The sequence below is a fragment of the Podarcis muralis genome, chromosome 16, assembly GCF_964188315.1.
Source record: "Podarcis muralis chromosome 16, rPodMur119.hap1.1, whole genome shotgun sequence".
NCBI lineage: Eukaryota > Metazoa > Chordata > Lepidosauria > Squamata > Lacertidae > Podarcis > Podarcis muralis.
This window is the reverse complement of record NC_135670.1, coordinates 26,364,887-26,390,422: the sequence shown is the minus strand read 5'-3', so window position 1 is coordinate 26,390,422 and position 25,536 is coordinate 26,364,887. Positions and strand designations below refer to the sequence as shown.

The 25,536-nt window shown below is 45.8% G+C and overlaps 1 protein-coding gene across 4 annotated transcripts; it reads left to right on the top strand.

Annotated features, from left to right (window-relative positions):
• Positions 1–36: 36 nt before the first annotated feature.
• On the top strand, positions 37–24,605 carry EIF4ENIF1 (eukaryotic translation initiation factor 4E nuclear import factor 1). Of its 4 annotated transcripts, none has more exons than XM_077920046.1 (19): positions 37–269; positions 2,164–2,274; positions 3,792–3,865; positions 3,972–4,099; positions 4,456–4,751; positions 5,648–5,849; positions 6,904–7,079; positions 10,691–10,826; positions 11,075–11,254; positions 13,670–13,896; positions 14,551–14,622; positions 15,343–15,535; positions 15,895–15,974; positions 16,837–16,976; positions 17,736–17,835; positions 18,162–18,291; positions 19,578–19,922; positions 20,740–20,904; positions 23,003–24,605. In XM_077920046.1, the coding sequence occupies exons 2-19, from the start codon at positions 2,191–2,193 to the stop codon at positions 23,227–23,229; spliced, it is 2,955 nt and encodes a 984-aa protein (XP_077776172.1). In that variant the 5' UTR covers positions 37–269; positions 2,164–2,190; the 3' UTR covers positions 23,230–24,605. The 4 variants fall into 4 exon arrangements, with proteins under 4 accessions (XP_077776172.1, XP_077776173.1, XP_077776174.1 ...); XM_077920047.1 differs by having other exon boundaries at positions 16,837–16,977; positions 17,743–17,835; XM_028710073.2 differs by lacking the exon at positions 37–269 and adding an exon at positions 364–515.
• Positions 24,606–25,536: the final 931 nt, after the last annotated feature.

The following is a 25,536-nucleotide window of genomic DNA, read 5'->3' as shown; positions in this document are numbered from 1 at the left end:
ATGCGCCGTGGCTATTAAAGGGGGAGGGGTGGGCAACGAAGGCCCCGGTTACGGCGGCTGAGGAGAGGAGGGAGAGGCGGGGCTGAGCTTGAGGAGCGGACGGGCCGTGTGCACAGAGAGGAGGAGGAGGAAGGACGGGAGAAGCGGCGGCGGCAGGGTCTGAGGGAACGGCGGCGGCGGCCGCCCCCGTCGTCGTCGTCCTCGTCCCTGGCCGGACTGAGAGGGGGCGGGAAGGCCAGACACCCAGCGAGGGAGCGACAGCGAGGGAGGTGAGAAGCCGCCCGCGGCCTGGGCCCCCGGTGGGGGTTCCGCTGAGTCACCTGCCGGGCGTGGGGCAGGGGGCGCCTCTCCTCGGGGCGGCGGGGGCCGAGGAGCCACATTCCCCCTTCCCGCTTCCGCCGGCGCTGTGTGCGGCCTCCCCGGAAAACCGTCCCCCCTTTGCCTGGGCGGGGCGTCTCCGTACTACTGCTGCGCCTGCGACGCGTGCAGGCCGGCCACAACAACAGCCCTGCCAGGTAGGCCGCCGCCGCTGCTGCTGCTACCCGCCCGCCCCCTTCTCTTGGGCAGTCAGCGAGGGAGACTGTGGCTGAGAGCAGAGGAGAAGCGGAGGGCTTCCCGCTTCTGCTCCACCACCCCACTTCCACGGCTTGCAGCTTCTTGTCTCGGCCAGCCATGGGTTATCCAAGGGACGAAAGTGGGGGGCGGCGGCGGGGAGGAGCGGAGTGGTGTCGGAGATGATACTGCCCCCAAGGAAGGGATGGAAGGAAGGGGTCGCCGCGTGAGGAGAGGCGCCTCCCGCCTAGGATTGTGGCTTCCCACGTTCTGAGTTAGGATTGGAGGCGGGTTAAGTGTACGTGTGTGTATGCGCGCGTGTTTAATATCCATATTAGTCATCTCCTGCCAAACATTATTCCTACCTGTTGAGCACCTTGGCAACCTCCATTGCAGTTTGGTCGGAATGGCTTGTGTCGCTCCTTGTACTGCCTCTTCCAACCAGCCTGTTGGACCACAACTCCTGGCATCGCTGGCCCCGCTGGCTTGGGGGTTGATGAGAGTTGGAGTCCAACAGTATCGAGGGAAGTGGAGGAGGACTTTTCTTCCATGCAGGTTCAGTCCTCCCAGTAGGAAGGCCTTAGGGTGGAGGGTAATTGATTGATTGATTGATTGATTGATTGATTGGGCTGGAATGCCCCTTACCTGAAATCTAGAGAGCCATTGTTACTGGTCACTGTAGGTAATATTGAACCAGTAGTCTGACTTGGTATAAGACAGCTTCCTATTTAAGACATTCCTTTATTCAGAACTTTGAGGACTAGAATTTTTATGTTCAGGGGAAAGGCCATGGCTTAGATGCAGAAGTTTCCAGGTTTAAGGCTTGACAGCATCCTATTTAGCACCTGGAGGCCACCATGCTGGGGAAGGCATTACTAGTCAATAGTAGAACTCTCCAAGGTCTCAGGCTGCAGGAGGGTCCATTACCTGCTATGGCTGTTGTCCTTTTTTTCTTATTGAACTGGAGATGCTGAGCATTGAACCTGGGACCTTCTGCATGCAGCACATGGGAGCTACAGCCCCTCCCACAGGAGCTTGTTGTGCCCCCTTTGAAGGACTTGTTGCCGAATATGGTCTGTCTCCACCCCCAGCTATCTGGAAGTACTGATGTGGCATTCCCCATGTGCTTCTGACCTGTGATAAGGATGCCTGTCTCCTTGAATATAGGGTCTCTCTTATAAACATAGCTATGATTAACTGCAGCGGTCTTGATAGGGAAACTTTCTCAAGGAGGCATCATGGTATCCTGGAATGTCAATACTCTGGTCCTTGACTCTCCTAAAGCAGAAAAGTGAGGCAGCCAATGTTGCTTTATCTCCTTCAGACTCATAGGTTGTTGAAAGAAGCACTATTATTATAAGTTGTTGGCCAGCAATATGTATGCAGAAAGACTATTTAAAGGAGTAACTCTTGACCTGGAGACTTTTGCTTTGAAGGAGTAAAACCAGCAAACAGTTTTGAAAAATCCATACTACAGGCTACCATCAAATGTCCAGGTGCCTGTAATGTGCTCAGAATGGCAAAAGTTGTCATAAGTGCATAGGGAATGCATGAAGTGAAACTACGTTGCATGGTTTTCTACATTCCATTTTGTGTGTGTGTGTTTACCAGGCGCATGTTCAAGGCCTCCAAGCAACTATGGATAAAAGGGGGGGAATGACAGAAGTTGTGAACGGCGATACATTGATTGGTGCAATGAAATTCCCTCACCGCTACACAAAAGTAAGCTTTTATGCTTCTAGTATAAGTATCAAATTGCTTCTGAAGTGATAGTAGAATCAAGCTGTTAATAGTTGCCATCAGTCTGCAAAAACTTGTAATTTTCCTGTAAATGAGCATACAAATATAGAACTGTCAGTGAGATTTTTCTTCTTTGGATTTAATTCCTAAACCTTGTTTTTGTAGTAAAGCTAACAGGAACTCATTTAAGGGATAGGCGTACTTAACAGCCTTCTAGAGAGCTCCAACTTGTCACCACACTAAACAAGCTGGTGTATGATACAAGAATTTTATATTAAACTAGTTTACCTAAACATAAAGATTTGCAACACCACCCTTCTAATTTTTGCCACTAAAGTGACTGATAGCAAATTTATTTTACCAAATGAACAATATTAATCTGAAATTCTATTTTGTTTCAGAACATAGGTTGTAGATGTAATTAGGGTTCAAGATCTAATTTAATTTCACGTCACCTGGTCAAAATGCTTATTGCTGGAGGCCTTTGACCCCTGAATAGTTCTCAGATGTTTTAGTCTCTCTTGAGATTCTTGAGGTTTTAAATGTTGGAGGTTTAGTTTTAAAATTCATATATAGGGGATTCACCACTTATGTGAGGGTTCCGGTCCGGTCCGCTGCATTCATCACCGGGACACATGCAAATAGGGAATTCCTTATTCTGCCCCACCTCCTTTTGGTATGCATGTCAGTGGAGAGATGCCTGCATTCATCTACATGGTGAAAAGCAGGATATATATATATATATATAAAATTCTATTTAGCTTTGCACTTTTGCTATGCCAAGTATTCCAGGAGAAGGCCTGTGCTTCTAGGCAGGACCACATTATAAAAACGAACAGTATAAAATAACATTAAAAGCCTTCAGTAGAAATGCACTTCAAAGATGTATAGCTGCTACATATAGTAAATGGACCATTGTGTGATTTCCTGAAAGTAATCTCAGCAGGACAGTTGTCAGTTTGCAGTAACTGCCACCAGACAGCACATTACTGATGTCTCTTGCATGGAACAATCTCCCATGTACAAGGACTTCTTTCAGAAAGCATTTGAGATTCTTATTTATGGGGAATCTTACATTCTTTCAGCTTCTAAATCCTTTAAACTCCAGCAGAAGGTGTAATCCTCCCAAACCATGGGTAGGCAAACTAAGGTCCAGGAGCCAGATGCGGCCCAATTGCCTTCGCAAGTGTGTTTTTACATGAGTAGAATGTATGCTTTTATTTAAGATGCATCTCTGGGTTATTTGTAGGGCATAGGAATTTCAAATTATAGTCCAGCCCCTCACAAGGTCTGAGGGACAGTGGACCAGCCCCCTGCTGAAAAAGTTTGCTGACTCCTGTGCTAAACAGACACTCCTTCAGCTGTTTTCTAAATACTCCTTTTGAGTCAAAACAGATACCAGACAAGCCTTCTTGCTATGTTGCATGAAATCTGGTGTACAATAAATTGTCATGTGGAAATTTGAGAATACCATCATTTTTTCCCTCCCCTTTCTCCAGGAAGAGCTCTTGGACATTAAAGAGCGTCCCCATTCTAAACGGAGGCCATCATGTCTTTCAGAAAAATATGACAGGTATTTCTATTAATCATTAGCCAACTTAGGGCTTTCATTGGTTGCAGAAATGTTAAATATATAGGGGGTCAAACATGAGTGATGTGCATCTTTTGCAACGTTGCAGTGATGGAGTTTGGGATCCTGAAAAATGGCATGCGTCACTATATCCAAATTCTGGAAGGACTTCACCAGTGGAAGGACTTAAGAAGGACTCGGATTCAGATCGGAGTTCGCTCATGAGAAGGATAGTGGGTGAGCACTTCACAAAAGCACATAAATCACAAAACTGAAATATAGAGGTTCCTGTGTGGCTTTGACTATTTCATGGAGCTCGGTATGTGCTTCAGAAAGCAGGATAAAACAAGGAAGGAGCGTGCAATAGAGTTACTTAAAATTGTAGTGAAGACTGTTTTAGGACAGATTTGAGTAATGAATTAAACTACATATAACGTAGAATTGTAGGGTTGGGTCCTCTAGTTCAGCTCCTTGCAATCACGGCAAATATGTAAAATGATTTTGCCATGCTTGTGAATATAGCTTGTAGCACCTACTTTCTTTAACACATAAACACATTCCTGACATGTAACTAAAATCTCTTCAACCTGTAGATCCCAGAGAACGGGTAAAAGAAGATGACTTGGATGTGGTGCTGAGTCCACAGCGGCGAAGCTTTGGAGGGGGCTGCCACGTGACTGCAGCTGTAGGCTCACGAAGAGCAGGAAGCCCACTGGAGAAAGAAAATGACTGTGTCCGTGTCATTGGCGGCCGTAGGATTGGCAGTGGGAGAATAATCTCTGCCCGAAACTTTGATAAAGACCACCGAGGTGGTGAGAAGGACTCACGGGACTCAAGAGACGCAAGGGACAGAGACCGCGACAGGGAGTACAAAGACAAGCGTTTCAGGGTTAGTCCTTAAAACCACACAGGAAGGTGTACCTGTGCCTGCTTCATGTATTTGATAGACTTTCTTGACCACTTGTATAAGCCGCACCAGGGCATCCCAGAGCAAGTTCAGAAAACAACACAGCACTTTCCTGTTATACAGTAAAGTATACCGTATTTTTCGCCCCATAGGACGCACTTTTTCCCCTCCAAAAATGAAGGGGAAATGTGTGTGCGTCCTATGGGGCGAATGCAGGCTTTCGCTGAAGCCTGGAGAGCGAGAGGGGTCGGTGTGCGACTTGCGGAGAGTTGCCTGCATGCCGAAGGCTGGGCGCGCTGAGCTCAGCGCGCCCAGGCTTCACGCAGCTCTCCGCAAGGCGCGGGAGCCCGCCATCGGGCTCCCACGGCTTGCGGAGAGTTGCCTGTTCTGGGGGCTGGGGTCGGGGGAAGCTTTCCCTGCCCCAGCCCCGCGCCTGGGGGGGGGTAATTTTTTCCCCTTTATTCCCCCCCCCCCAAAAAAAACCCACCTAGGTGCGCCTTATGTGACGGTGCGTCCTATAGGGCGAAAAATACGGTAAATGCCTTTGCTGTAGGTCTGATAATGGCAGAAGCACCTGTAGCCTGTGGATTGTGTTGAATTGGAAGGCTATTTGGCAGCAAAGAGGGATGGAGAGGAATGCTGCTTTAGAAGCAGAGGGCTGTATCCAGTATTGGTCCTTCTTGGGCCCATTGGGTGGTAAACTTTGAAATTAACAGACATGGCAAAGTTAGGCCCATTAATTTCAGTAGGTCGGTGCTGAGTAGGACTTGGTTGGATTCAACACCAAAAAAAGCTGGATCCCACTAAAGGGATGATTATTACGATTGGCTAGTGACCACATGTTGAATGTTTTCCACATCTCTCCCCGTAAACTTTAGAGAGAATATGGGGACAGCAAGCGTGTATTTGGAGAACGCCGAAGGAATGACTCCTATACAGAGGAGGAGCCGGAATGGTTCTCTGCTGGCCCCACAAGTCAGTCGGAAACCATTGAACTTACTGGCTTTGATGATAAAATACTAGAGGAAGAACATAAAGGGCGGAAGCGAACAAGACGGCGTCCAACTTCTCTGAAGGAAGGTATTAACACAGAAACTTTGTGTATTGGATAACTGGAGAAAAACTCTTTGGCCCAGAAAGCGGGGGCGGCGGCATTTTGGGCACTGAAGTGTCTGTTTCTATCCATTTCTGTCATTGGCCATTAACTGAACTTTCTCTGCTTCATGATCAGTCTTCTGGCTTGTAGATTCAGGTATGAGATGCATCTTTACTTGAGTTCTTTAGAGTGGGGTTATAGGGCCTAGGTGTGTGTGACTTGGTATAGAGGGCATTTCTGTGTCTGCTGTGCTGTAAAGCTACCCATAAGAGGTTTTCATTTTAGAATATTATTTGCTCAAATGAGTGTAAGCCTCAAATGCCTGTCTAGACCAAGAAAAAATTTAGTTAAGCAAGGCTGGGTGATAGTGAGCAAGGTAACTAGTGTGATGCTAGCAGGTGATGCATGTGGTACATAGCTGTCATACTGGGGATTGAAGGCCTTAATCTGAGGTCCTTTTGCAGCCTTCCTGAAGGACAGTATCTCATGCACTCTTAATTTGGAATCAGGATAAGATGTTGGAATGCAATCCTAACTACTTTGCTGGGAGTGAGCTCCATTGAATTCAGTGGGACCTACTTAGCACAGTTAAGATTGCAGCTGTAGTGTTAACGCATTCTAGGTAAATAGCAAAATTTTGCTTGGGAGATTTTGGGAACAGATTGGCCCCATCTGCCCCTTGTCTGGCTGCATTCTAATGGAACTGGGTGTTGGTAGGCCTTAAGGCTTCACACATTTTTGTAGACTGTAAAAACGTTATTTTAGCAGAACTGAAATACAGTTCTTTAGCCACCTGAAAACTTAACAGTGCATACAATTGGCACCTTTCTGGTATCTGTTTTGAATGTTATCTGGGGCAACTCTGATGAAACTTGAGAGTAATGCATATTTAAATGTAACTTAGAGAAGCATTATATGAACTTGTAGACCTGTATAACAATTGAAACAGGCAGCTCTGTCCCTGGGTGTCAAAGAGTGGCTCCTGTTGCCTCTCGAAATTATTTTGTGTGTGCTGATTTTGGCTTTATCCCTCCCAAGGAATAGAATGCAATGGCGGGTTAGCAGAAGAGGTAGAAGTGCAGTCTGTTCTTGGCCAGGAGACAGTAGCCGATCAAGAAGTCCCAAGGGAAATAGTCCTGCCGGAACCAGCTCCAGGAGAGTTCGATTTCAATGAGTTCTTCAACCTAGATAAGAGTGTTCCTGGCTTGGCTTCGGTAAGTATTTTTTTAAAAAAAACACCCAACTCTGCCATGATGGTTACCATCTTGAACTAATGCACCCTGTTTCTGGTGGTGGCTTTTCCCATGTCTTGTTGCTCTGTAGAAGGCTTTGAAAAACTTTGTCAAGTGAAGTGGAAATACTTGAATATTTCAAGGCAGCCCCCACTTCTGCCATGGGTGGGTTTACTTGCATGTTTGGAAGTAGTGATGATATGGTTTCATTTCTTGTACTTCACCCTTCTGTGAAAATTTGCAGACAGTGAGCTATGCTGAGTTAGATCATCTGGAATACAGGGGTACCTTGGTTTACGAACTTAATCCGTTCCAGAAGTCCATTCTTAAACCAAAGCGTTCTTAAACCAATGCGTGCTTTCCCATAGCAGCGGGTGACTCAATTTACAAAACGCACTCAACAGGAAGTGAAACATGTTCTGCTTCCACGGCAAAGTTCACAAACCAAAACACCTACTTTCGGGTTTGCAGCGTTCTTAATCCAACTAAGCTGTTCTTAAACCAAGGTGCCACTGTATAGGCTTTTTATGGAAAGGTGGGGTATAAAATATTTTAAATACTACTCCTTGTGACAGGAACTGAGAAAAAGCTAGAGAAACAAGTCAAATAAATGAGGTCAGTGACCTTCCGAACTTAGTTGTGTCATCTAAAATTACTCCGGCTACTGTAAGCAACAGTGTTTGAATATGTTTAGTAGTGGTATGGGTTATGAGCTACATTATGGAAAACTCCGGTATAATTTTAGATGGGGAACTTGGGTGGTGGGAGCCATGAGGCTTCTAGTTTTAACAGGAAGTACTGGGGGCAACTTTGAGGTTTGCACAACTACAAGAACTTCTGGCTTGATTGAGTGGGTGAGACTTTCTCCCAAACCAGCAAGTGAATATGCCTGTGTGTTCATCGGATATATTTAGTTTTAAAAACAGGAAGCTTTATTTAAATTGTCTTATTCCAAGGTAGGTATGTTGGGGTTGAAATCTGCTGGATGTGTCCATACAGAGCTATACACAGTTGCCTCAGGAGAGAACTATCCAAGGAAAAATTTTGAGGCTACACACATTTTTTTTTTGTAGGTATGATGCTCGTACTTGCTTGAATTCACTTTTAATCAAAATATTGAGGGCCCTTCCCCAAAAAAAGGCCTAAAATTTTATGTATTTGGATACTACAGATCAGGCATAGGCAAACTCTGGCCCTCTAGATGTTTTGAGACTACAATTCCAATCATCTCTGACCACTGGTCCTGTTAGCTAGGGATGATGGGAAATGTAGTTCCAAAACATCTGGAGGGCTGGAGTTTGCCTATGCCTGCTCCATATTGTTAGTTTGAATCTATGACTCCTTAGCTGAATAGTTTCATATGCATACAATCCTTAAGATAAACTAATAAGACTAGTTAACCTTCCATGGGGTCACGAAGAGTCGGACACGACTAAACAACAACAACAACCTTCAAAATGGAATACCTGACACCCAAATGCAATCTCTCAGGCTTTGACTTGCCTCACAACAAAGGCGTTATTTTGCAAGAGGAACTCGGGCTTCATAGGAAACATTGGGTGGATGAAGGAATTGATTGCCTTGGATTTAAGGGTGGGAGCAGCAGCAGCCAGGATCATGCCTAGGCTTGCAGAACTCAGGCTTCACTTCTATGCATGTAGGTTCTCCCTCTCAAGCATGGCCTGCAAAAAAATTACCATATTTTTCGCTCTATAACACGCACCCGACCATAACACGCACGTAGTTTTTAGAGGAGGAAAATCCGTAGGCATGCCACCCGTAGGCATTCCCTCCATAACACGCACAGACATTTTCCCTTACTTTTTAGGAGGAAAAAAGTGAGTGTTATGGTGCAAAAAATATGGTAAATAGGCTAGTGACTTACCCCTGCCCCTCATAAGAGTAAAGAGGAAACACCTTCAAAAGTAGCTTATCAAAGCTCAACCTTGGATGTGTTTGCCAATCAGAATCAGTGGTGCTGGTTGATTGTGGTTCTGTGTGGTGAAGAGCAGAAGGACCCTTGAGTTGCCATTTCTGAAGTTGGGTGACGGTGTTAACTTGACATAGCATAAAAAATGATTCAGTTAATACTTCAGCCTGTTAACTGTGGGTACCTAGCAAGCTTCCAAGTTCCACAGGGCGGGGGGATGAATTCATCCTGAACTCTGTGCTACTCCTGTTCCACTCTTCCTTCAGTAAAACCAATAAGAGGTCATCATAGAGGGTCCCATTTTTCCCACAGTCGACATAGCATTTGATACTCTAGTAAAATATGGGATAGCAGATTGATTTGATCTAAATTTGATATACTGCTGTTCAGACCCATGTGGGAGCCCTCAAGCAGGCTCCCTACATACATTATGGTATGCAAAAAGGTCCCCTCAACTGCTTCAATCTGCGGAACTGCCAGTTCTTCAGGTGCCACATAATACCTGGTCCACATTTGTAAGAACTCATTTTTTGTGTGTGGCAGCATATACACTTTGGAACGCCTTGCCTATTGAAATCAGGTATGTGCCTTCACTTTGTTTTCAGCACCTGCTGAAAACATTTTTGTTTAGACAAGCCTATGCAGATATATAAAATGCTGATGTGTTTTAGTTTGTTGCTGATTTTAATTTATTGAATGTTTTAATCAATAATTTTGGGTTTTTGTAAACAATTTTGAAGTAGCGTATAAGTTTTATAAAATAAATAAAAGTAGAACTACAGTGGTACCTCGGAAGTCGAACAGAATCCGTTCCGAAAGTCCGTTTGACTTCCAAAACGTTTGGAAACTAAGGTGCGGCTTCCGAGTGGCTGCAGGAAGCTCCTGCAGCCAATCGGAAAGTGTATCGGACGTTCAGGTTCCAAAGAACGTTTGCAAACCGGAATACTCACTTCTTGGTTTGCGGTGTTCAGAAGCCAAAACATTCAACTCACAAGGCGTTCGGGATCCAAGGTACGACTGTATAGTAATGGAGCCCTTTTTATGTAATGTTTTGCATATGCAAGAATGACATTGTATGTTTGCAACAGAGTCTTGGTCTTTGGAGGCAAAAGTGCCTCCTTTTGGAAGCTGCCTTTTGCAATACAAGTAGCACGTCCTGGGTTGGAATCCTAAGTCCCCTTGGACACAATAGGATCTTGCTTCCGAGAAAACAAGTAAGATTGCCCCTGGTGGAGGCTGAACAGCATGAAGTATAGTTGACTATCCTAAGGTTCTAGAACCTTTGGCCCTCCAGATGTTGCTGAACTACAACTTCCATCATCATCCCTGACAATTGGCTATGCTTGCTGGGGCTGATGGGAATTGTAGTTCAACAACATATGGAGGGATAAAGGGCCCTCACCATTGATCTAAACCTTTAGGATTAGTAAATTGAGGCCCCTTAATGGACTCCAGGACACACTTCTGCCATCAGGGCAAAGTGCCAACTGCCAACAGAAGTGGTTTGGGGACTAACCTTCAGAGAAAAGGCTTTTTGTGTTTGCTTCTGGAAGAATTCTGGAAACAGCAGGCCTGCTACAGTCAAAGGGATTATGCAGGGATCAGACACCTGTTCTTGGTTATGATTGCCTGCAATACTACCCCTTTTCTCTCTATTATATAGATGATAGAAGATGTGCTGGGGGAAGGTGCTGTGTCGGCCAGCAGGTTCAGCCGCTGGTTTTCCAATCCCAGCCGTTCCGGAAGCCGTTCGAGCAGCCTTCGATCTACACCCCATGAAGAGTTGGAGAGACTGGCAGGTAATACTGTCTTGTCCTTTCTATGGCCATTTGTATTTCTTCTAGAAAGTTGCAGGACCATGTTGCAGGACCCCTTGTCCGTGGCATTTCCTTCATTCTGATTCTTCAGCTTCTGGAGCAGAACCCTAAACTCCTTGGGTAGGAGTGTGTCTCTTTGTGGAATGCTCTCAAGAGTATAAACCTCTTTGCTCTGTTCTCCTTAGCGGAAAAGACTTACAAGGCAGTCGTCCTGGTTTTTACTGTTTCAGGTCTAGAGCAAGGCATTCTGTCCCCTGGTCAGAACTCTGGAAACTACTTTGCTCCCATTCCTTTGGAAGACCATTCTGAAAACAAAGTGGACATCTTAGAGATGCTGCAGAAAGCCAAAGTGGACTTAAAACCCCTCCTCTCAAGTCTCTCAGCCAACAAGGAGAAGCTGAGAGAGAGCAGTAAGTCTTCCCCCTTCTGCTGTTGTGATGCCTCTGGGTGCCTCCGGCAAAAACATGTTCAAGTGCCAAGCTTTGGTTCTCGGCCAGGAAGTGCTAAGATGGACTTCAGGGATCCCTATGGATATCTGCATTGCCTTGCTATTGCCTGATCCTTATCCATAGGCTATAACAGCAGGATTAACTCCTGGTGTAAACGAAGCTCCTGGTATCAACCCTTCCTGGCATCTGAATCAATTTCCAAATTGAAAGCTGGTGGCGAAAGCCTCGAGCACTGCAAAGCTTGCCACTTGAGCCGCTCTTGCTCTTCACCCAAGCTTGCACCACAGCATCTCTTGCCTCGATAACGTAAGCAAAGTTTTCTGCAACTAATCTCTCAGCTAGGGAGTCTGCGGCTTCTCTGGATGTCGTATAAACCTGGATATATTAAAGAGAAATATATTTGGCCAGTACCCGAGATGGCAGCTTTGCAGTGGATGTGGGGGTGAGGGCTGAAGGTGGGAAAGGAATTCTTGAGCCATAAATTCTTCTGCCGAAATCTTGGCATGTCGTACGTCTTGGTTACTGAGGCCCACCTTTTTAAAATGCATGTACCGCAGAAGGCTTGCATGGCTGATCTGCATGTTGCTTGTGCATGTTCAGAAGCTCCCCTGCATGTGCTGCATATGCTGCATAATAATCGGGTTTCGGTTCAGAATCTCAGCTGGCAGGTCTGAGCAGCGGATACTGGCATGCAAACATGCTGAGGAATTTATAAAAACACGTCTTTGATTTGGTGCATCCTAATGACAGTCAGGAGCAGGAGTTGGAATTTTCATCCAGTGAATATGCACAGTGGAAAACTGGGAAATCCCTGCTATAAGAGTTTCCACCCAAACTAATGCCAAGCCCTGTGCTCAGATGTCAGTCTCTATCTTCCTGCTACAGTTTGCTGAATGTGCTTGAACGTTAAGTGATTTGGGTCCTTTCCTGCATCTGCACAACTGTCAGGGCATCTGAATTGCAGTATTGGGTGCCAATTTTGTTCTGTAATAAATAAAAAGGCAATTCCTGCTGTGGAAATACATTCATTTACATTTCTTTGGCCATTAACTCATAAACGAGACCTAAGACTGCCTATTACATCATGGTGCCTCTGTGTTCCAATATCTGTTCCCTAACTGGAAGCATCTTGCCTAAATGGCTAGCTGTTGCTTCAGAGCACTGTTTCCTTTGTGCTGCATATTTTGTGGCTTTGCATGATCTGTGACTAGACTGGGCAAGCCATTCTAGTGCAGCAAACAATGCACTTGGTGTCTCTATTGACTACTCTTCAGTCTTCATAGTAGATGTAGGCAACTTCTGCTCCTTGGAGCTCCTGGAAAACACAAGACCGGAGCGTCACAAGTTTATACAACAGCCTTGAATTTGCTTGGGTTAACTGCTTCGGTGAAATGGCAAGTAGCTTCTGCTCAGATGGGTCTAAATTGATCATGTTGTGGTTTCTTTTCTTGTTGAGGTGCAGTAATGGAAGGCATACATATGATCTTGTGAATAGAAAATCCGCTTCTATTTTAGTCTGACTTCAAACACCAGTGGTTCAGCATTGACTGACACGACATAAGGATCAAATAATTACATGACAGTGCAGCTTCCTGTAAGCAGAATATATGCTTCCAGATGTCAGCTTCTGCATAGAAGTGAAGGCATGCATTCCAAGAGCGCCCTGGTATTGCAAGTAGAAACTTAGGACCATGAGAGAGACCCGTAGTTAAGGAGCCCAAGAGATCTTTTATTCTGTTTTAGGCAAACCACTATTTGAAAAATAGTTTTTTTCATTGAAAAATTCTTGGAAGAAATTGTCCATATTCTTAATGGCTCAAAGAAAGCTTGCTCAGGTTGCAGATCATTTGTGCATGTGCCTTGGGGTGTCGTCCACTGGAAAGTGCTATTGTCCCGACTCTCTCGCTTTATAGGGCTACTTTGTGCTGGAGTGTACCCATTGTCCTAATAGCTCTTGTACTGTACAAATATGCATGGCTGTTTATACGCTTCAACCCTTGTATGTAATCTAAATTCTGCTAAGCTGTTGGGCTGGCTTCTAAGTTACTCACAGGGCTCAGAGTTATCTCTGACTCATACATTATTGAGAGTCTCATGTCTGTGTCACCTCTTCGTTTGATTCTTATTTGCTGTTTGGAAGATCTGGAATCTTAATTTTTGATTTAGCTGCAGCTTCGGTGTTGGATGTGCATAAGTCCTTGCATGGCCTTGGAATGACTGACGCTTTAAAGCAGTGACCTGGAACAAAAATGGAGCTAGTGCCGTATCCTTGTGGTCTTCCTTTCTTGCAATCTCTGTCATCCCTGAATCTGCCCCATCAATGGAACACCTAGTTCTTGATTATCTCTCTCTTTCCCCTCACCCCACCCCTTTCAGCACATTCAGGAGTTGTCCTTTCAGTGGAAGAAGTAGAAGCTGGGCTGAAAACCCTGAAAGTGGACCAGGAGAGGAAACCTGCCGCCCCCTTAACGGCTGAGCAGATGGAAGAGTCACTAAACATGAGAGATTCCCGGCACCTTAAGGATGGCGATATGTCTGCCTTCAACAAACTAGTCAGTACTATGAAGGCAAGTGGGACTCTGCCTTCCCAACCAAAAGTCAATGTAAGTAGAGAAGGAGTGTGTAAATGATAGAAATTCAACCACACCTAGTCTTGGGGCACAAACTGAAACCACTTCCATATACAAACACGTACTTATATGACTGTATAGCAGACATACTTCAGATCAATAGTTTAAAACTATATGAGAGGGTGTCTTACTGGATGCATCCCATGACATGGGGAAATGATTGCTTGTAAGAGTTCTTAATGCACAAAGATTGGAAATCTAAATTTTAGAAATTGTATGAACTTTCATTACTTTTTATTAGATGTCATTTATTTCCTAAGCATGGGCAAAAGCTGTTCACCAACCATCCAAAACTTAAATATCAATATATAAGGGTAGGGAGCATTCTATAAATGGGGAACTACCACTGAGCAGGCCACCTTTGGTTCAGCCAGTACCAGTTAGTTGGTGACAGTAGTAAGGTTTGATGTGTGGAAGACCAGCTCCTCCACCTCTGTCTTTAGAGTGGGTGAGCTAATGTTGGCATCCTCATAGCCTGCTTATCAAACTACTTCTAAAATTGATGCCTTGTTACACTGGTAGATTTGTCTTGATTCTTGCATGTGCTGGTGGGCTGCAGTGGGAGGATGGGGCAGGCGACGAATGCTTACAAAGTGATACAAAAACTGCATGTCACCTTATTTTCAGCAAACCCTTGAAAGCCACTTGATAACGCCTCCTGAGATGCAAGGCCAATCGGCCACAAAGAATATCTTGCAGGTAGAGTGAAACTAATAATAATAGTAGTAGTAGTAATAATAATAATAATAATAATAATAATAATAATAATAATAATAATAATGGAGATAAGGTGGTCCTTAATGTAACCTGGACCCAAGTTACTAAGGGCCTTGTAAGTTAATACACAAACCTTGAACCTGGCTCAATAATGTATGAGCCTCCAGTGCAAACCTTTTGAGCACTGGAATTAAATGCTGGTTGTAGCCTATCCACGTTTTGCACTAGCTGAAGCGTCCAACTGTCATACTCCATGCATGCAAATGGATGTTTGCAGCACTCAGTGGCAGTGAGCTCACCACAAGAAGCTGCATGCAGCTGCTACAATGACTTAAAGAATATTTGTATAAATAAATAAAAAAAGCAGGAGTGTTGCTCTTGTTGACTGGCTCAGCTAGTATGGCTGCAGAAGTGTTGTAATCCAGCCCTGCAGATTTACAGAAAGTTACTGCCTGCCTGCCTGCCCTTCCATGTCTGTTTTAATGAGAACCTGTGCTCCATTTGACAACCGCCTAAAAGAAAACAAGTAGATGAAGTTTCCATTCTGCTTGCCTGGAGGCAATTCTTTCTGCCACAGGCAGTTTGGAATGTCTTGACAGACTTGTTTTCATGGAGCATCTCTTTCTGTTATGTGCTGCTGGGAAGTGACTTTAAGTAGTCATCATAGTTGGAGGATCTGAAATTCCTGTGTTATTTCCAAAGGAGATCCTTGGGCCATCCAGTGGCAGACCTGCTTCATCTAATGTCCTCAACAACTTGATGAGTGGCTTGGAACCTGTCTCATCTCTGCTTGGCCAAAGAGCCCCCTCTCCACCGCAGCCTCCGATTTCTCAGATGTTTCCGACTCGAGCTGCTTCTGCCGACTATCTGAGGCATCAGATCTCCTCACCAATTGGTAAGAGCTGGAATGTCTAGAAATACTCCCCATCAGCTTCCTTTGGATACATCCAGTGCCTGCCTACTGGTACTCCTGGGAAGTTCATTGTTTCACACTCCTACCAAACAATCAACTCAAAGTTTCTAACCAAAACAAGTTGGACTCAGGCTCTGAATAATAACCTTGGATCAGAATTAATTTGAATTGCAAACTAACAAGTCCAGATGACTTCTCTACAATCAGTAGCTCTTTTTTTATGTGTTCAAAAGAGCTTGCAGCTTTCCTAGAACAAAATGTCTAAGAGAAAATCATGTCTAAGAGAACCACTAGGCCATTGGTTCACTTAATGTTGAAGCTGCTCACTTATCTCATTGCAGGCTTTGGATCAGGTTCTCAACAGCTGCTTGGTGATCCATTTCAGGGGATCCGGAAATCGATGAGCCCAGCTGCTGCGCAGGTGAGGGGGGAGGAATGCTTTTCCTACCCATTGGTGTTTAAGTTGGAATCATGATGGGTGTGGAATCTAGCTGGCTCACTGCTAGAAATGGTGATGATTCTATCTAGCTGAATGAAGGAATTGTATTTTATTCAGTCACACATATGTTAGGCTACTTGCAGAATTGCATGCCGTGTTGAAAAGTTGGGACTTCTACGGTGAGAGTGGCCTATTATAAGGCAAACATCTTGGTCAATGTTGGCGTGTACAGGGAATGTAGGAGAGGTAGCTCCTACAACATGCCAGAAGCTCAAAAGGATTTGGGAGATATGTGGTAAGGTCTAAGAAACTGGAGGGTGGGGTAATAAACTGTTTTCCAGTTAGCATTCCTTCTCTCTGCCCAGCATACAAGGGCACTCCAGTGAGAAAATCTAAAATACCTGTTACCTCTACTGACCTAGTTAGAGCATTGTTACTGTCCTGTTCAGACAGTTTTGAGAAATGACTTCTCGCTTAGTTCTTAGGTACATTTGGATTCTACCTTTACAATAGGCAAATGTCTTTGGAGATATACTTTAAAATGCGGGTTGACAGATAAGCTATCTCTGGATGGAGTTGGAGGATAATCTGAAGCAGAAGAGGTGAAGTGCTTTCCTTGCAATTATGCTGTAATTCAGCATCTTACTCCTAACATCTGGGTTAAATAGTGCAAGCATGAGGTGGTGACCCTCCTATTTAACAGGAGAACGTTGCCTTTTGGTACAGACTTGTTAACACTAAAGAAACCTTTTAATGTTGGCATCTGCAGCTAATTTGTAATAATAATCTAACAGTTTAAAAGCCTTGGCTTTAGACTTAGAGTCTGCTGAAATCTTTATTTCAGATGAGTCCACTTGAGCTGCAGCAAGCAGCATTAGAAGGCCTCTCGCTTCCACATGACTTAACCATGCAGGTGTCGAACTTCTACCAGCCGGGTTTTGGCAAACTACAAATAGACAAAAACCGAGATGGCTTCAGGAACAGGTGAGCATAAACAGCGGTTTGGTAGCTGGGAGAGCAGTTTCAATGCTCCCTTCCTATGTCTATTTGTCCTACCTTATTTTTCAAAGGAGGCTCATACCAGAGCTCTGGCGAAGATAGTTTGAAATGTGGGTCTCAGGTTTGCTAGGAATAAATAATTTTGCTGACGTAGGGCTTGGACTGTAACTTCATGACACCCAAGCAGTGCCTGTAAAAATTAAATATTTGTAATAGCATATATTGCATATATTTCGCACAATGATTGTTGGATATTAATGCAGGCGAAAAGCTGTGGGGACCACTGAATCTGAACTGCAGGGATTGGTCTGTAGTACTTAGGGCGCAATTGCTTTTGCCTAGAAAGCACTTGGCACAAGGCAAGTAAACTGCTTTCCCCTCCACGTTGCACTGCCTGGCCATCCCCAGGTCTGGCTGGAACTCTCCCAGCCTGCTTTCCTGCGGAGAAAGGACTGTGGCTTCTTTACCAGAGTTCTGACCTAGGGATGAAAGGTAGTCTGTCCTGCTCTCTTCCAAATACACAAGGAACCAGGTTCAAAGACCAAGCTTAGTGTTGTGCTAAGCAGTATCTTCCATTTCCTCTCTTAAAAACTAGCCCATTTTTCTCCTGCCTCCAAACTGATTTGTATCAGCAGAGCAGAGCAGGCCAGACTCGCGGGACAGTTTAGCCAAGGAGCTTTCTTGTTCCCCAGCCAGGCAGAAAGAGGATGGGGCAACAGTTAATGTGTGTTTTCTCTTTCTTAGGCAGCAGCAGCAGCAGCGTCTGTCGAAATCTCCTGCTCCCATGGGCCACAGAGGGAATGCCTCTTCTCCTCCAGCCCCTGCTGCTTCCATCACTAGCATGGTTAGTGCTATCGAAAGACCCGATTTTGTATGAAAAACGAAGGACAAATGGATCAGATTTAGTGTAGTAGAAGCCCTCTTTCAATTTCCAGCTAATGGAAGTGTTGTAATACCAGATGAACTTGACATTATTATTGTTGTGGTGGCACTTCTCCTTCAAACACTTCTTTAGTTGTACCTTTCTATAGTATCTCCTTGGGGTCCCAGGCACTGCCTGGTGTATCTAGGGCTCTGGAACTTGTCTAGCTAGATGAGCTGCCCGATGCACAAAAACTATCCCACACAATGGGCTACTAATTTCTGGTGATCTTTTTGTTTTCCTTCTAGCTGTCTCCTTCCTTTACTCCTACCTCAGTGATACGCAAGATGTATGAAAGCAAAGACAAAAGTAAAGATGAACCAAATCCTGCAAAGCTGAAATGCAGTGAGAGAGATGAAGGTCTGAGGAACAGTGAAGGTACGGGATGGTGTGGCGGCCATCTGTGTTGTGAAAGGCGAAACAGAGATCTAAATAAGTCTGTGCCACCATGTGCCATAAATTCTGTCCAGAGAATCCCCATAAAACCAGAAGGGAGGGGTCTCTCCTGAAGAGGCTGGCGAATAGGCAGGAGAGAGTTCTGTGGTTCATGGGTTGTACAGAGACAAGACAGGCAAGCTACTTGGAATTCTCTGCCAAAATTCATTAAATCTTCTCATCTAAATGTGATTGACAAAACAGAATTAGGCAGGCCTGCCTGGCGAATGTAAGTGGTGTAGCTTCCTCTGCATCCATAGAGTAGAAAATGAAGCACAGGGAGGCAGTAATGGTGAGTAGAGAAGAAACAAACCTTTGGAAGCTAGCACTGTGAAGGAGCAGGGCATGGAACATCTCCTGTGAGGGTTAAGTGGCTCATGCCAGCTCTGCTGTGCCTGGGCCACAGCTATGCTGTGTGGCAGTAGTGGAGGGGTTCCAGTTTGGACCAGAGAGGCCTGGCCACAAATCCTTGCTTCAGACATGAAGTTTCATATGATCATGGGCTATACCAGGCATCCCCAAACTCAGCCCTCCAGGTGTTTTGGGACTACAGTTCCCATCATCCCTGACCACTGGTTCTGTTAGCTAGGAAGGATGGGAGTTGTAGTCCCCAAAAACATCTGGAGGGCCGAGTTTTGGGATGCCTGGGCTATGAAATCTTCTCTAGCCTGGTCTTTGGGGAAACAATTTTGTGGAAAAGCAGCGTATAGTTAAACTATGGAACTCACTCCCACTGGAGGCGGTGATAGTCACCAACCTAAATAGCTTTAAGGGAGAATTAGACAAATTAACGGAGGAGAGGGCTATTTATGGCTACTAACCCTGATGGCTATGCTCTGCCTCCACGGTCAGAGGCAGCAGTGCTTCTAAACACCTGTTACCGGAAGCCACAGGAGAGGAGAGTGCTTTTGTCCTCTGGTCCTGCTTGCAGGTTTTCCATTGGCACCTGGGTGACGACTGTGAGAACAGGATGCTAGAGTACCTGAGGCATTGGCCTGATCCAGCAGGCGGTTCTTAAGTTAAATTTTTTTTGGGGGGGGGGGAGTAAAGGCTAAGCCTAGCCCACCCCAACCACAGGGTTGTTATGGGAATGTAGGATAAGCTGCTCGATCCAACAGGCAATTTGGCTGCGGTGGCTTCTTGTCAGCGTGGGCAGTGAGTGTGCGCTCTTTCCAAACCCCACCCCAAATTATAGTACACTTAAGTGATCTGCTCTTGTCTCTCCACAGAGGGCTTGCTGCCATCTAGGTCCATAGAACACGTAGATCAAGAGAATTCACCTTCCATAGGTACCAAGCTAGCATCGCTACAGCGCTCTGCCTGTTCAACGCCACTTTCTCAGACCAATCGTTGCACCAAAGAACAAGAATACAGGCCGAAGTCCACTGGGAGAAAGACCCCTACCATGGCTTCCCCTGTCCCGGGGTCTACTTTCCTCCGTCCCGTCCACCAGGTCCCCCTGGTTCCTCATGTACCAATGGTACGGCCTACTCATCAACTGCCCCCGGGATTAGTCCAGAGGATGCTGCAGCAAGGGATTCATCCTCAGCATCTTCCACCTCTGCTGCAAGCAGGTAATCTCTCTCCCCCCCCCAACATAGGAACAAACTGTCGGGCCTTCTTATTACAGTGGTGCCCCGCAAGACGAATGCCTCGCAAGACGAAAAACTCGCTAGACGAAAGGGTTTTCCGTTTTTTGAGTCGTTCCGCAAGACGAATTTCCCTATGGGCTTGCTTCGCAAGATGAAACGTCTTGCGAGTTCTTGCAAGTTTGTTTCCTTTTTCTTAAAGCCGCTTAGCCGTTAATAGCCGCTAATAGCCGCTAATAGCCGCTAAGCCACTAATAGCCGTGCTTCGCCAGACAAAAAAATCACAAGACGAAGAGACTCGCGGAACGGATTAATTTCATCTTGCGAGGCACCACTGTAACTGCAAGTTTAGAAAGAATACTTAAGCACAGCAACCTTTATGAATTCTGTTACCTTGTAGGTGGAACTTAAATGAGTGATCGGACTGCTGGAATAGCTCAGTGGGTAGAGTATGAGACCCTTTATCTTGCGGTCGAGTTTGAGCCCCACCTTGGGTAAAAGATTCCTGTATTGCAGGGAGTTGGACTAAAAGATCCTCTTGTTTCCATTCTAACTTTTCAGTTCTATGATTTGGGCATAATTTCTTTGGGATCTCCTTAAGAACCTGAAACAGGCAGTGTGTGAAGATGACCAGGGCCAAGCAAATGATCAAATCCATTTAAACAGCGGCTTGTGGTTTTGAGTCAAAATGGCTATTAACTTGCCTTGAATTCTTGGGAATGGTTGGGCTAGAAATGCAGATAAATCTCCAAAACTGAGGAGAGATCATTTGCTTATCGGGGATTTTTTTTCTTCCTACCAGGTATGATTCCCCCTGGGGTAGACTTGACTCACTTCCAGGGAGTGTCTGCTCCCATCCTTGGTCAGCCTTGTTACCCGCTTCCAACAGCTGGCCATCCTCTCTTGAATCCTCGCTCTGGGACACCTCTGCAGCTGGCAATGATGCAGCAGCAGCTACAGAGATCAGGTAAGGTTTTCCCTCCCCAGGTAGTCAGGGACTGCCAGTGTTCTAAATGGTTCCTTTCTAGTATGAATAGCAAAACTCTCACTTAGAAACAAGCAGCTTACAGTACTTCTCCTTGCTGCTAGAGCAGAGTTAAGCAGATTGTGGGCTGCCATCCTTCAGTGGACCACCTTGGCCTGCTGATAAGATTTTGCAAAGAATGCTGAGCTAAGTAGGCCCAGCAAGGCACTACTTGTCTTAAGCAGACTTTCAAATTCTGGATCTTTAACAGCTATGCTGCAGCTAGTCTGTGTTAATAAATCCTTTATGTTCTTGCTTTGTTTTGTAATGCTTCAAAACACTTTGGTGTAGCCCACAGGAAATTGCTCAGCAAGACTAACGTAGGCCTATTTCTGCACTAGAAGATACCAGATGGTGGCCAGGGCTGTCTTAAGCATATCCAGCACCGTGGTGCAAAGATGCCTCCGGTGCCCCCCCCCTTTCCCAGAGTTGTCAACCTTTTTAAGGGGAGGAACAACTCCAAAGTTGTTGACCTTTTTTAGGAAAGATTCCCCAGAGTTGTTGACCTTTTCTTAGGGAGCTGACGGGGGGGGGGGACTGATCTCCATATAAATGCAGACATCTAGGAGGGGAGAAAGCAGAAGGGGGAGGTGATCACTAAGTTCATTCTGCAGACTAAGGTTTGAACAGGAGATTTAAATCAGAAGAGCGCTCTTTTGCAGAGGTGAATTTGACAATGCGTTGGGTGAAAATGACCTGGAGGAGGGAGGCAAAGTGTGCCTCCCAACACAGATCTGCTTGTGATTTTGTTTGGCGGCTGAAGCTTCTTCCTCTTCTTTTAGCTGAGCTTGGTGAGGGGCTGGGAGGCAGAAGCGCTCAAGTTTGCTGCCTCTTGGTGGCTTACTGCAGCTGGCAGAGGAAAGGGAAACACACACACACACACACACACACACACACACACACACACACACACAACACCAAAGAAAGAGAAAGACAAGAGGGGAAACCAACTGATGGGTTATTTTCCCTTTTGAAAAGCAAAACAAGGAAATGCCTGCCCCAGTGGTGGGAGAAGGGGGAGACGCTTTGCGGTTTGACAGTGAGCTGGGGAGGGAGGCAGAGGAGCAGCTTTGCCGGTGCGGCTGCTGGGTGGGGAGGGGAGCCGCTTTGCTGGGAGGGAGGAAGATGGAGGAGCCACTTTACAGCAAGCTCGGGAGGGAGGGAGAAGAGCAGCTTTGCCGGTGCTGTTGCTCACGAGCTCCTGGCTTGCCAGAGAGTCAGCCCGGGGAGAGAGGGGGACAGGGGAGCGGGAGCCACTTTACCGGGAGAGAAGGAGCCCTGCCGGGGCTGCCGATTGGTGCAGCTGCGCCATCCTCCCACCCGTCGGGGGTACTGATTGGTGCGGCTGCGTGAGCCACCCACCCGCCTGCGGGGGGGGGGGTGCCAGTGCTTTCAGATGCTTTGCCGCTCCCCCCTTCCTCCGCCACTGCCGCTAGCCATATAGTTGGCGGGGCACAGCTGGCGGGACTTGCTGGGGTGCCCTTGAGAAGCCTGCGGCCTGGCGCAACGCACCAGTAAGCCCAATGGGAAAGACGGCTCTGATGGTGGCTCATATCACAAGTGGTATTTTGGAGGAGCTCAAGTTCTTCTCTCCACCTTGGAGAGCGGAAGCCACCTAGTCTTGTGGAGAAGCCAGGCCTCCATGATGCTTGAGTTCAGGAGGTTAGGGAGCAGAGCTTTTGGAAATGCTGCTGGCCCCTGAATACTGCTGCACCAAACCGAACTAGCAACTGAACTGCTTGCATCTACCCTGTAGCATGGTCAAGCTGTACTCTGAATGGTTATAGAGTTCAGGGATGAAGAAAGCTTTTATTTTGCCACTCACTTCAGGAGTTCTATCTGTTCTCTTAGAAAAGCTGAAGAAGTGCTTCTGACTCAGAGCCAAACATACAGTCCATTCACCACCAGGACTGAAGCTTCCCATCACACTTTCAAAGCAGCCTCATGTTTGCTCAAGGCATGTATTTCATTTTTCCTTTCTTTCTTTCTCTCTCTCTCTCTCTCTCTCTCTCTCCTTCTCCCCCTGCTCCCCCTTCCCCAGGCTCAAGTGCACAAGGATCTGCTGTTGGTGTACAAACTCCCCCTCTGAATGTGCCATCTCGGACTGGACTGCCTCATGTGCACTCACAGCTTGACCACCGTGCGAACCAGCGAAGTAGCTCCCCTGTTGGTCTTGCAAAATGGTTTGGTTCGGACGTCTTACAGCAACCTCTCCCTTCCATGCCATCCAAAGTAATCAGTGTAGACGAACTGGAGTACCGGCAGTAAGCAGCTATGTTGGAGAGCAGGTACTTAGTCTTCCTGCTGCTGCTACTGCTGCCTCCTTAGACACGGAACTCTGTGCTTCACTGGCATTTCCTTTTGGGCGCTTTGGTTTTAGCACTTTGTGCAAGGTTTTCTTTTCTCCCCCCCCCCCTTCTTTTTCTTCAGTTTTCTTCATTCTTCTTTTTTTTCTCTTTTTTTTTGAGTGACTGAAAGCACATGGCACCTGTCCGAGCTCCCATGTCTACATTGAGATTAAAAAAATCTCCTGGACTGAACAGTGAACTCTGAAGGAACTTTGATGCAAGACAGGACCAGTTCCAATTCTGAAAGCATCTTCCCTTTTTTGCGTTTGGCTTTCTTTGTAAGATATGTGAATGAAGTGCTGGGAATCCTCTTGAGGATAGAGGTAGCAGCTTAAGGGGTTCCTCACAGGAAATTAAATGTATAGACCCTTGTGTACAGACCAATGTATAAACATCTTTTTGTATATATATATATCTCCACCAGATAGCTTTTTTTGAAACCTTATACAGCTGTACATAAGAGTAGCTAGTAAAAAGTTACGCTTTAGTTTGTGTGCCTATGATTTGGGATCTTTTCACTGTACATGTGGGACTTGTTTAAGATTAAAGGTGCTGCATCTGTCAAGTGTGAGTGAACAGGGTGAAGTCGCTTTGCCTGTTGCAGTCTCAAGTCTTTCTCCACGGTATCCTTTTTGTCATCCGTAATGTGGCGGTAGCTAAAGTGGGGAATGAGCAGCCACTGTGCATCCTGAACTACTCCTGTCCAAGAAAATCTTCCAACGGGCAACCACTTCACTGGAAGTGTCAGCCTCCTTCAGCGCACTGAAGACATGGCAAGTGGGCTGCTGTATACGGACCTTCGTAACTGACCTTAGATAATTATCAGTACAACAGTAGTTCCACCCGATTGTTGTCCTTGCTGCTGTGTGGTGTGTCTTTTAAAATTGCCTTCCACTAGCTAAGGTCAAAAGCAGCTTCTCTCAGTGGCCCACCATCACCAGCGACTCTTCATCACAAGTGTAGCTGTAGTTGCCTGTTCCTTCCTCCCCACTCTTGAAAGTGAAATGACAACCTGATACAGTCCAAAACAAAGCCAGCTCTTGCACTCTGGAAGCAATGCTGTGGCTAGTATTGATGGCCCAGAATAGGCTTCAGAAATGACCTGTCACATGCTCCAGGCATCTGGAATCCATATGGGCCATCAATAACTGAACACTTGAATATTTCTGTAAAAAGTGAACTAGTTTAAAGTATACTTTGTGGTCATAGACTCTTCCCTGTAAGATTGTTTCATAACTTTTTTTTTTAAGTGACAATTTCTCCCCAAACGGTCTGTAAATAAAGTCAATTCTATGAGCTGTTTGTCTCGCTGTGTAAAAGGATGTTGGAAGTGAGTGGGCTTGGCTTCTTTGTATCAGTTGCCTATTATGCTACTGTTTCCATCTTTAATTTGGCTTTTAACGTGTAGTCTAAGTCAGATTCGAGGACTGAACTTCAGGTTCTGTCTGAATGTAGCAGCTTTGCTCATACTTCCTCAACAATGGATGAGTGAGCTTGTCCTGGCTTTACTGCACAGCTGGCTTATTTTCAGCTATCAACTGCTTAAACATACTGATTTCAGCAGCTTAATTGGGAATTTTGAAAGAAACTAGAAAATGAGAAACCTGCAGCTTGGTAAATAGTAAAGGTTTGTAAGATTTCCCACCCTGTTTAGTATTTCATTTGGGGCCAACTTTCAGTTTTTGAAAGGGTTTGGAGAGTCTCACAAGCTGCTGCATTGTAAGGAAAACTTTCTTAAATGAAAATGAATCTAGTTGCAAGGTTTGCTCTTTTGGCTCTCCCTCAACTTGCACAGTACTGGAAACTTGGCATATGAGTACAGTGGTACCTCAGGTTAAGAACTTAATTCGTTCTTAACCTGAAACTGTTCTTAACCTGAGGTACCACTTTAGCTAATGGGGCCTCCTGCTGCCGTCGTGCGATTTCTGTGCTCATCCTTAAGCCAAGTTCTTAACCTGAGGTACTATTTCTGGGTTAGTGGAGTCTGTAACCTGAAGCGTCTGTAACCCGAGGTGCCACTGTAATGTATTGGGACTTGAGTGAGTTAGATGTGTCACAGGAATTCCTGTCATGTAAGGTGGCACTGTAGGGCTTGCTGATCAGGTTGGTGGTTTGAATCCCTGCGACGGGGTGAGCTCCTGTTGTTCAGACCCAGCTCCTGCCACCCTAGCAGTTTGAAAGCACACAGTGCAAGTAGATAAATAGGTACCGCTCTGGCGGGAAGGTA

Coding starts and splice junctions, on each gene's coding strand:
- EIF4ENIF1 (XM_077920046.1), top strand. CDS start 2,191: ATGGATAAAAGGGGGGGAATGACAGAAGTTGTGAACGGCGATACATTG. Junction 15,536..15,894: donor TCAGATCTCCTCACCAATTG/GTAAGAGCTGGA, acceptor ATCTCATTGCAG/GCTTTGGATCAGGTTCTCAA. Junction 18,292..19,577: donor AGGTCTGAGGAACAGTGAAG/GTACGGGATGGT, acceptor GTCTCTCCACAG/AGGGCTTGCTGCCATCTAGG.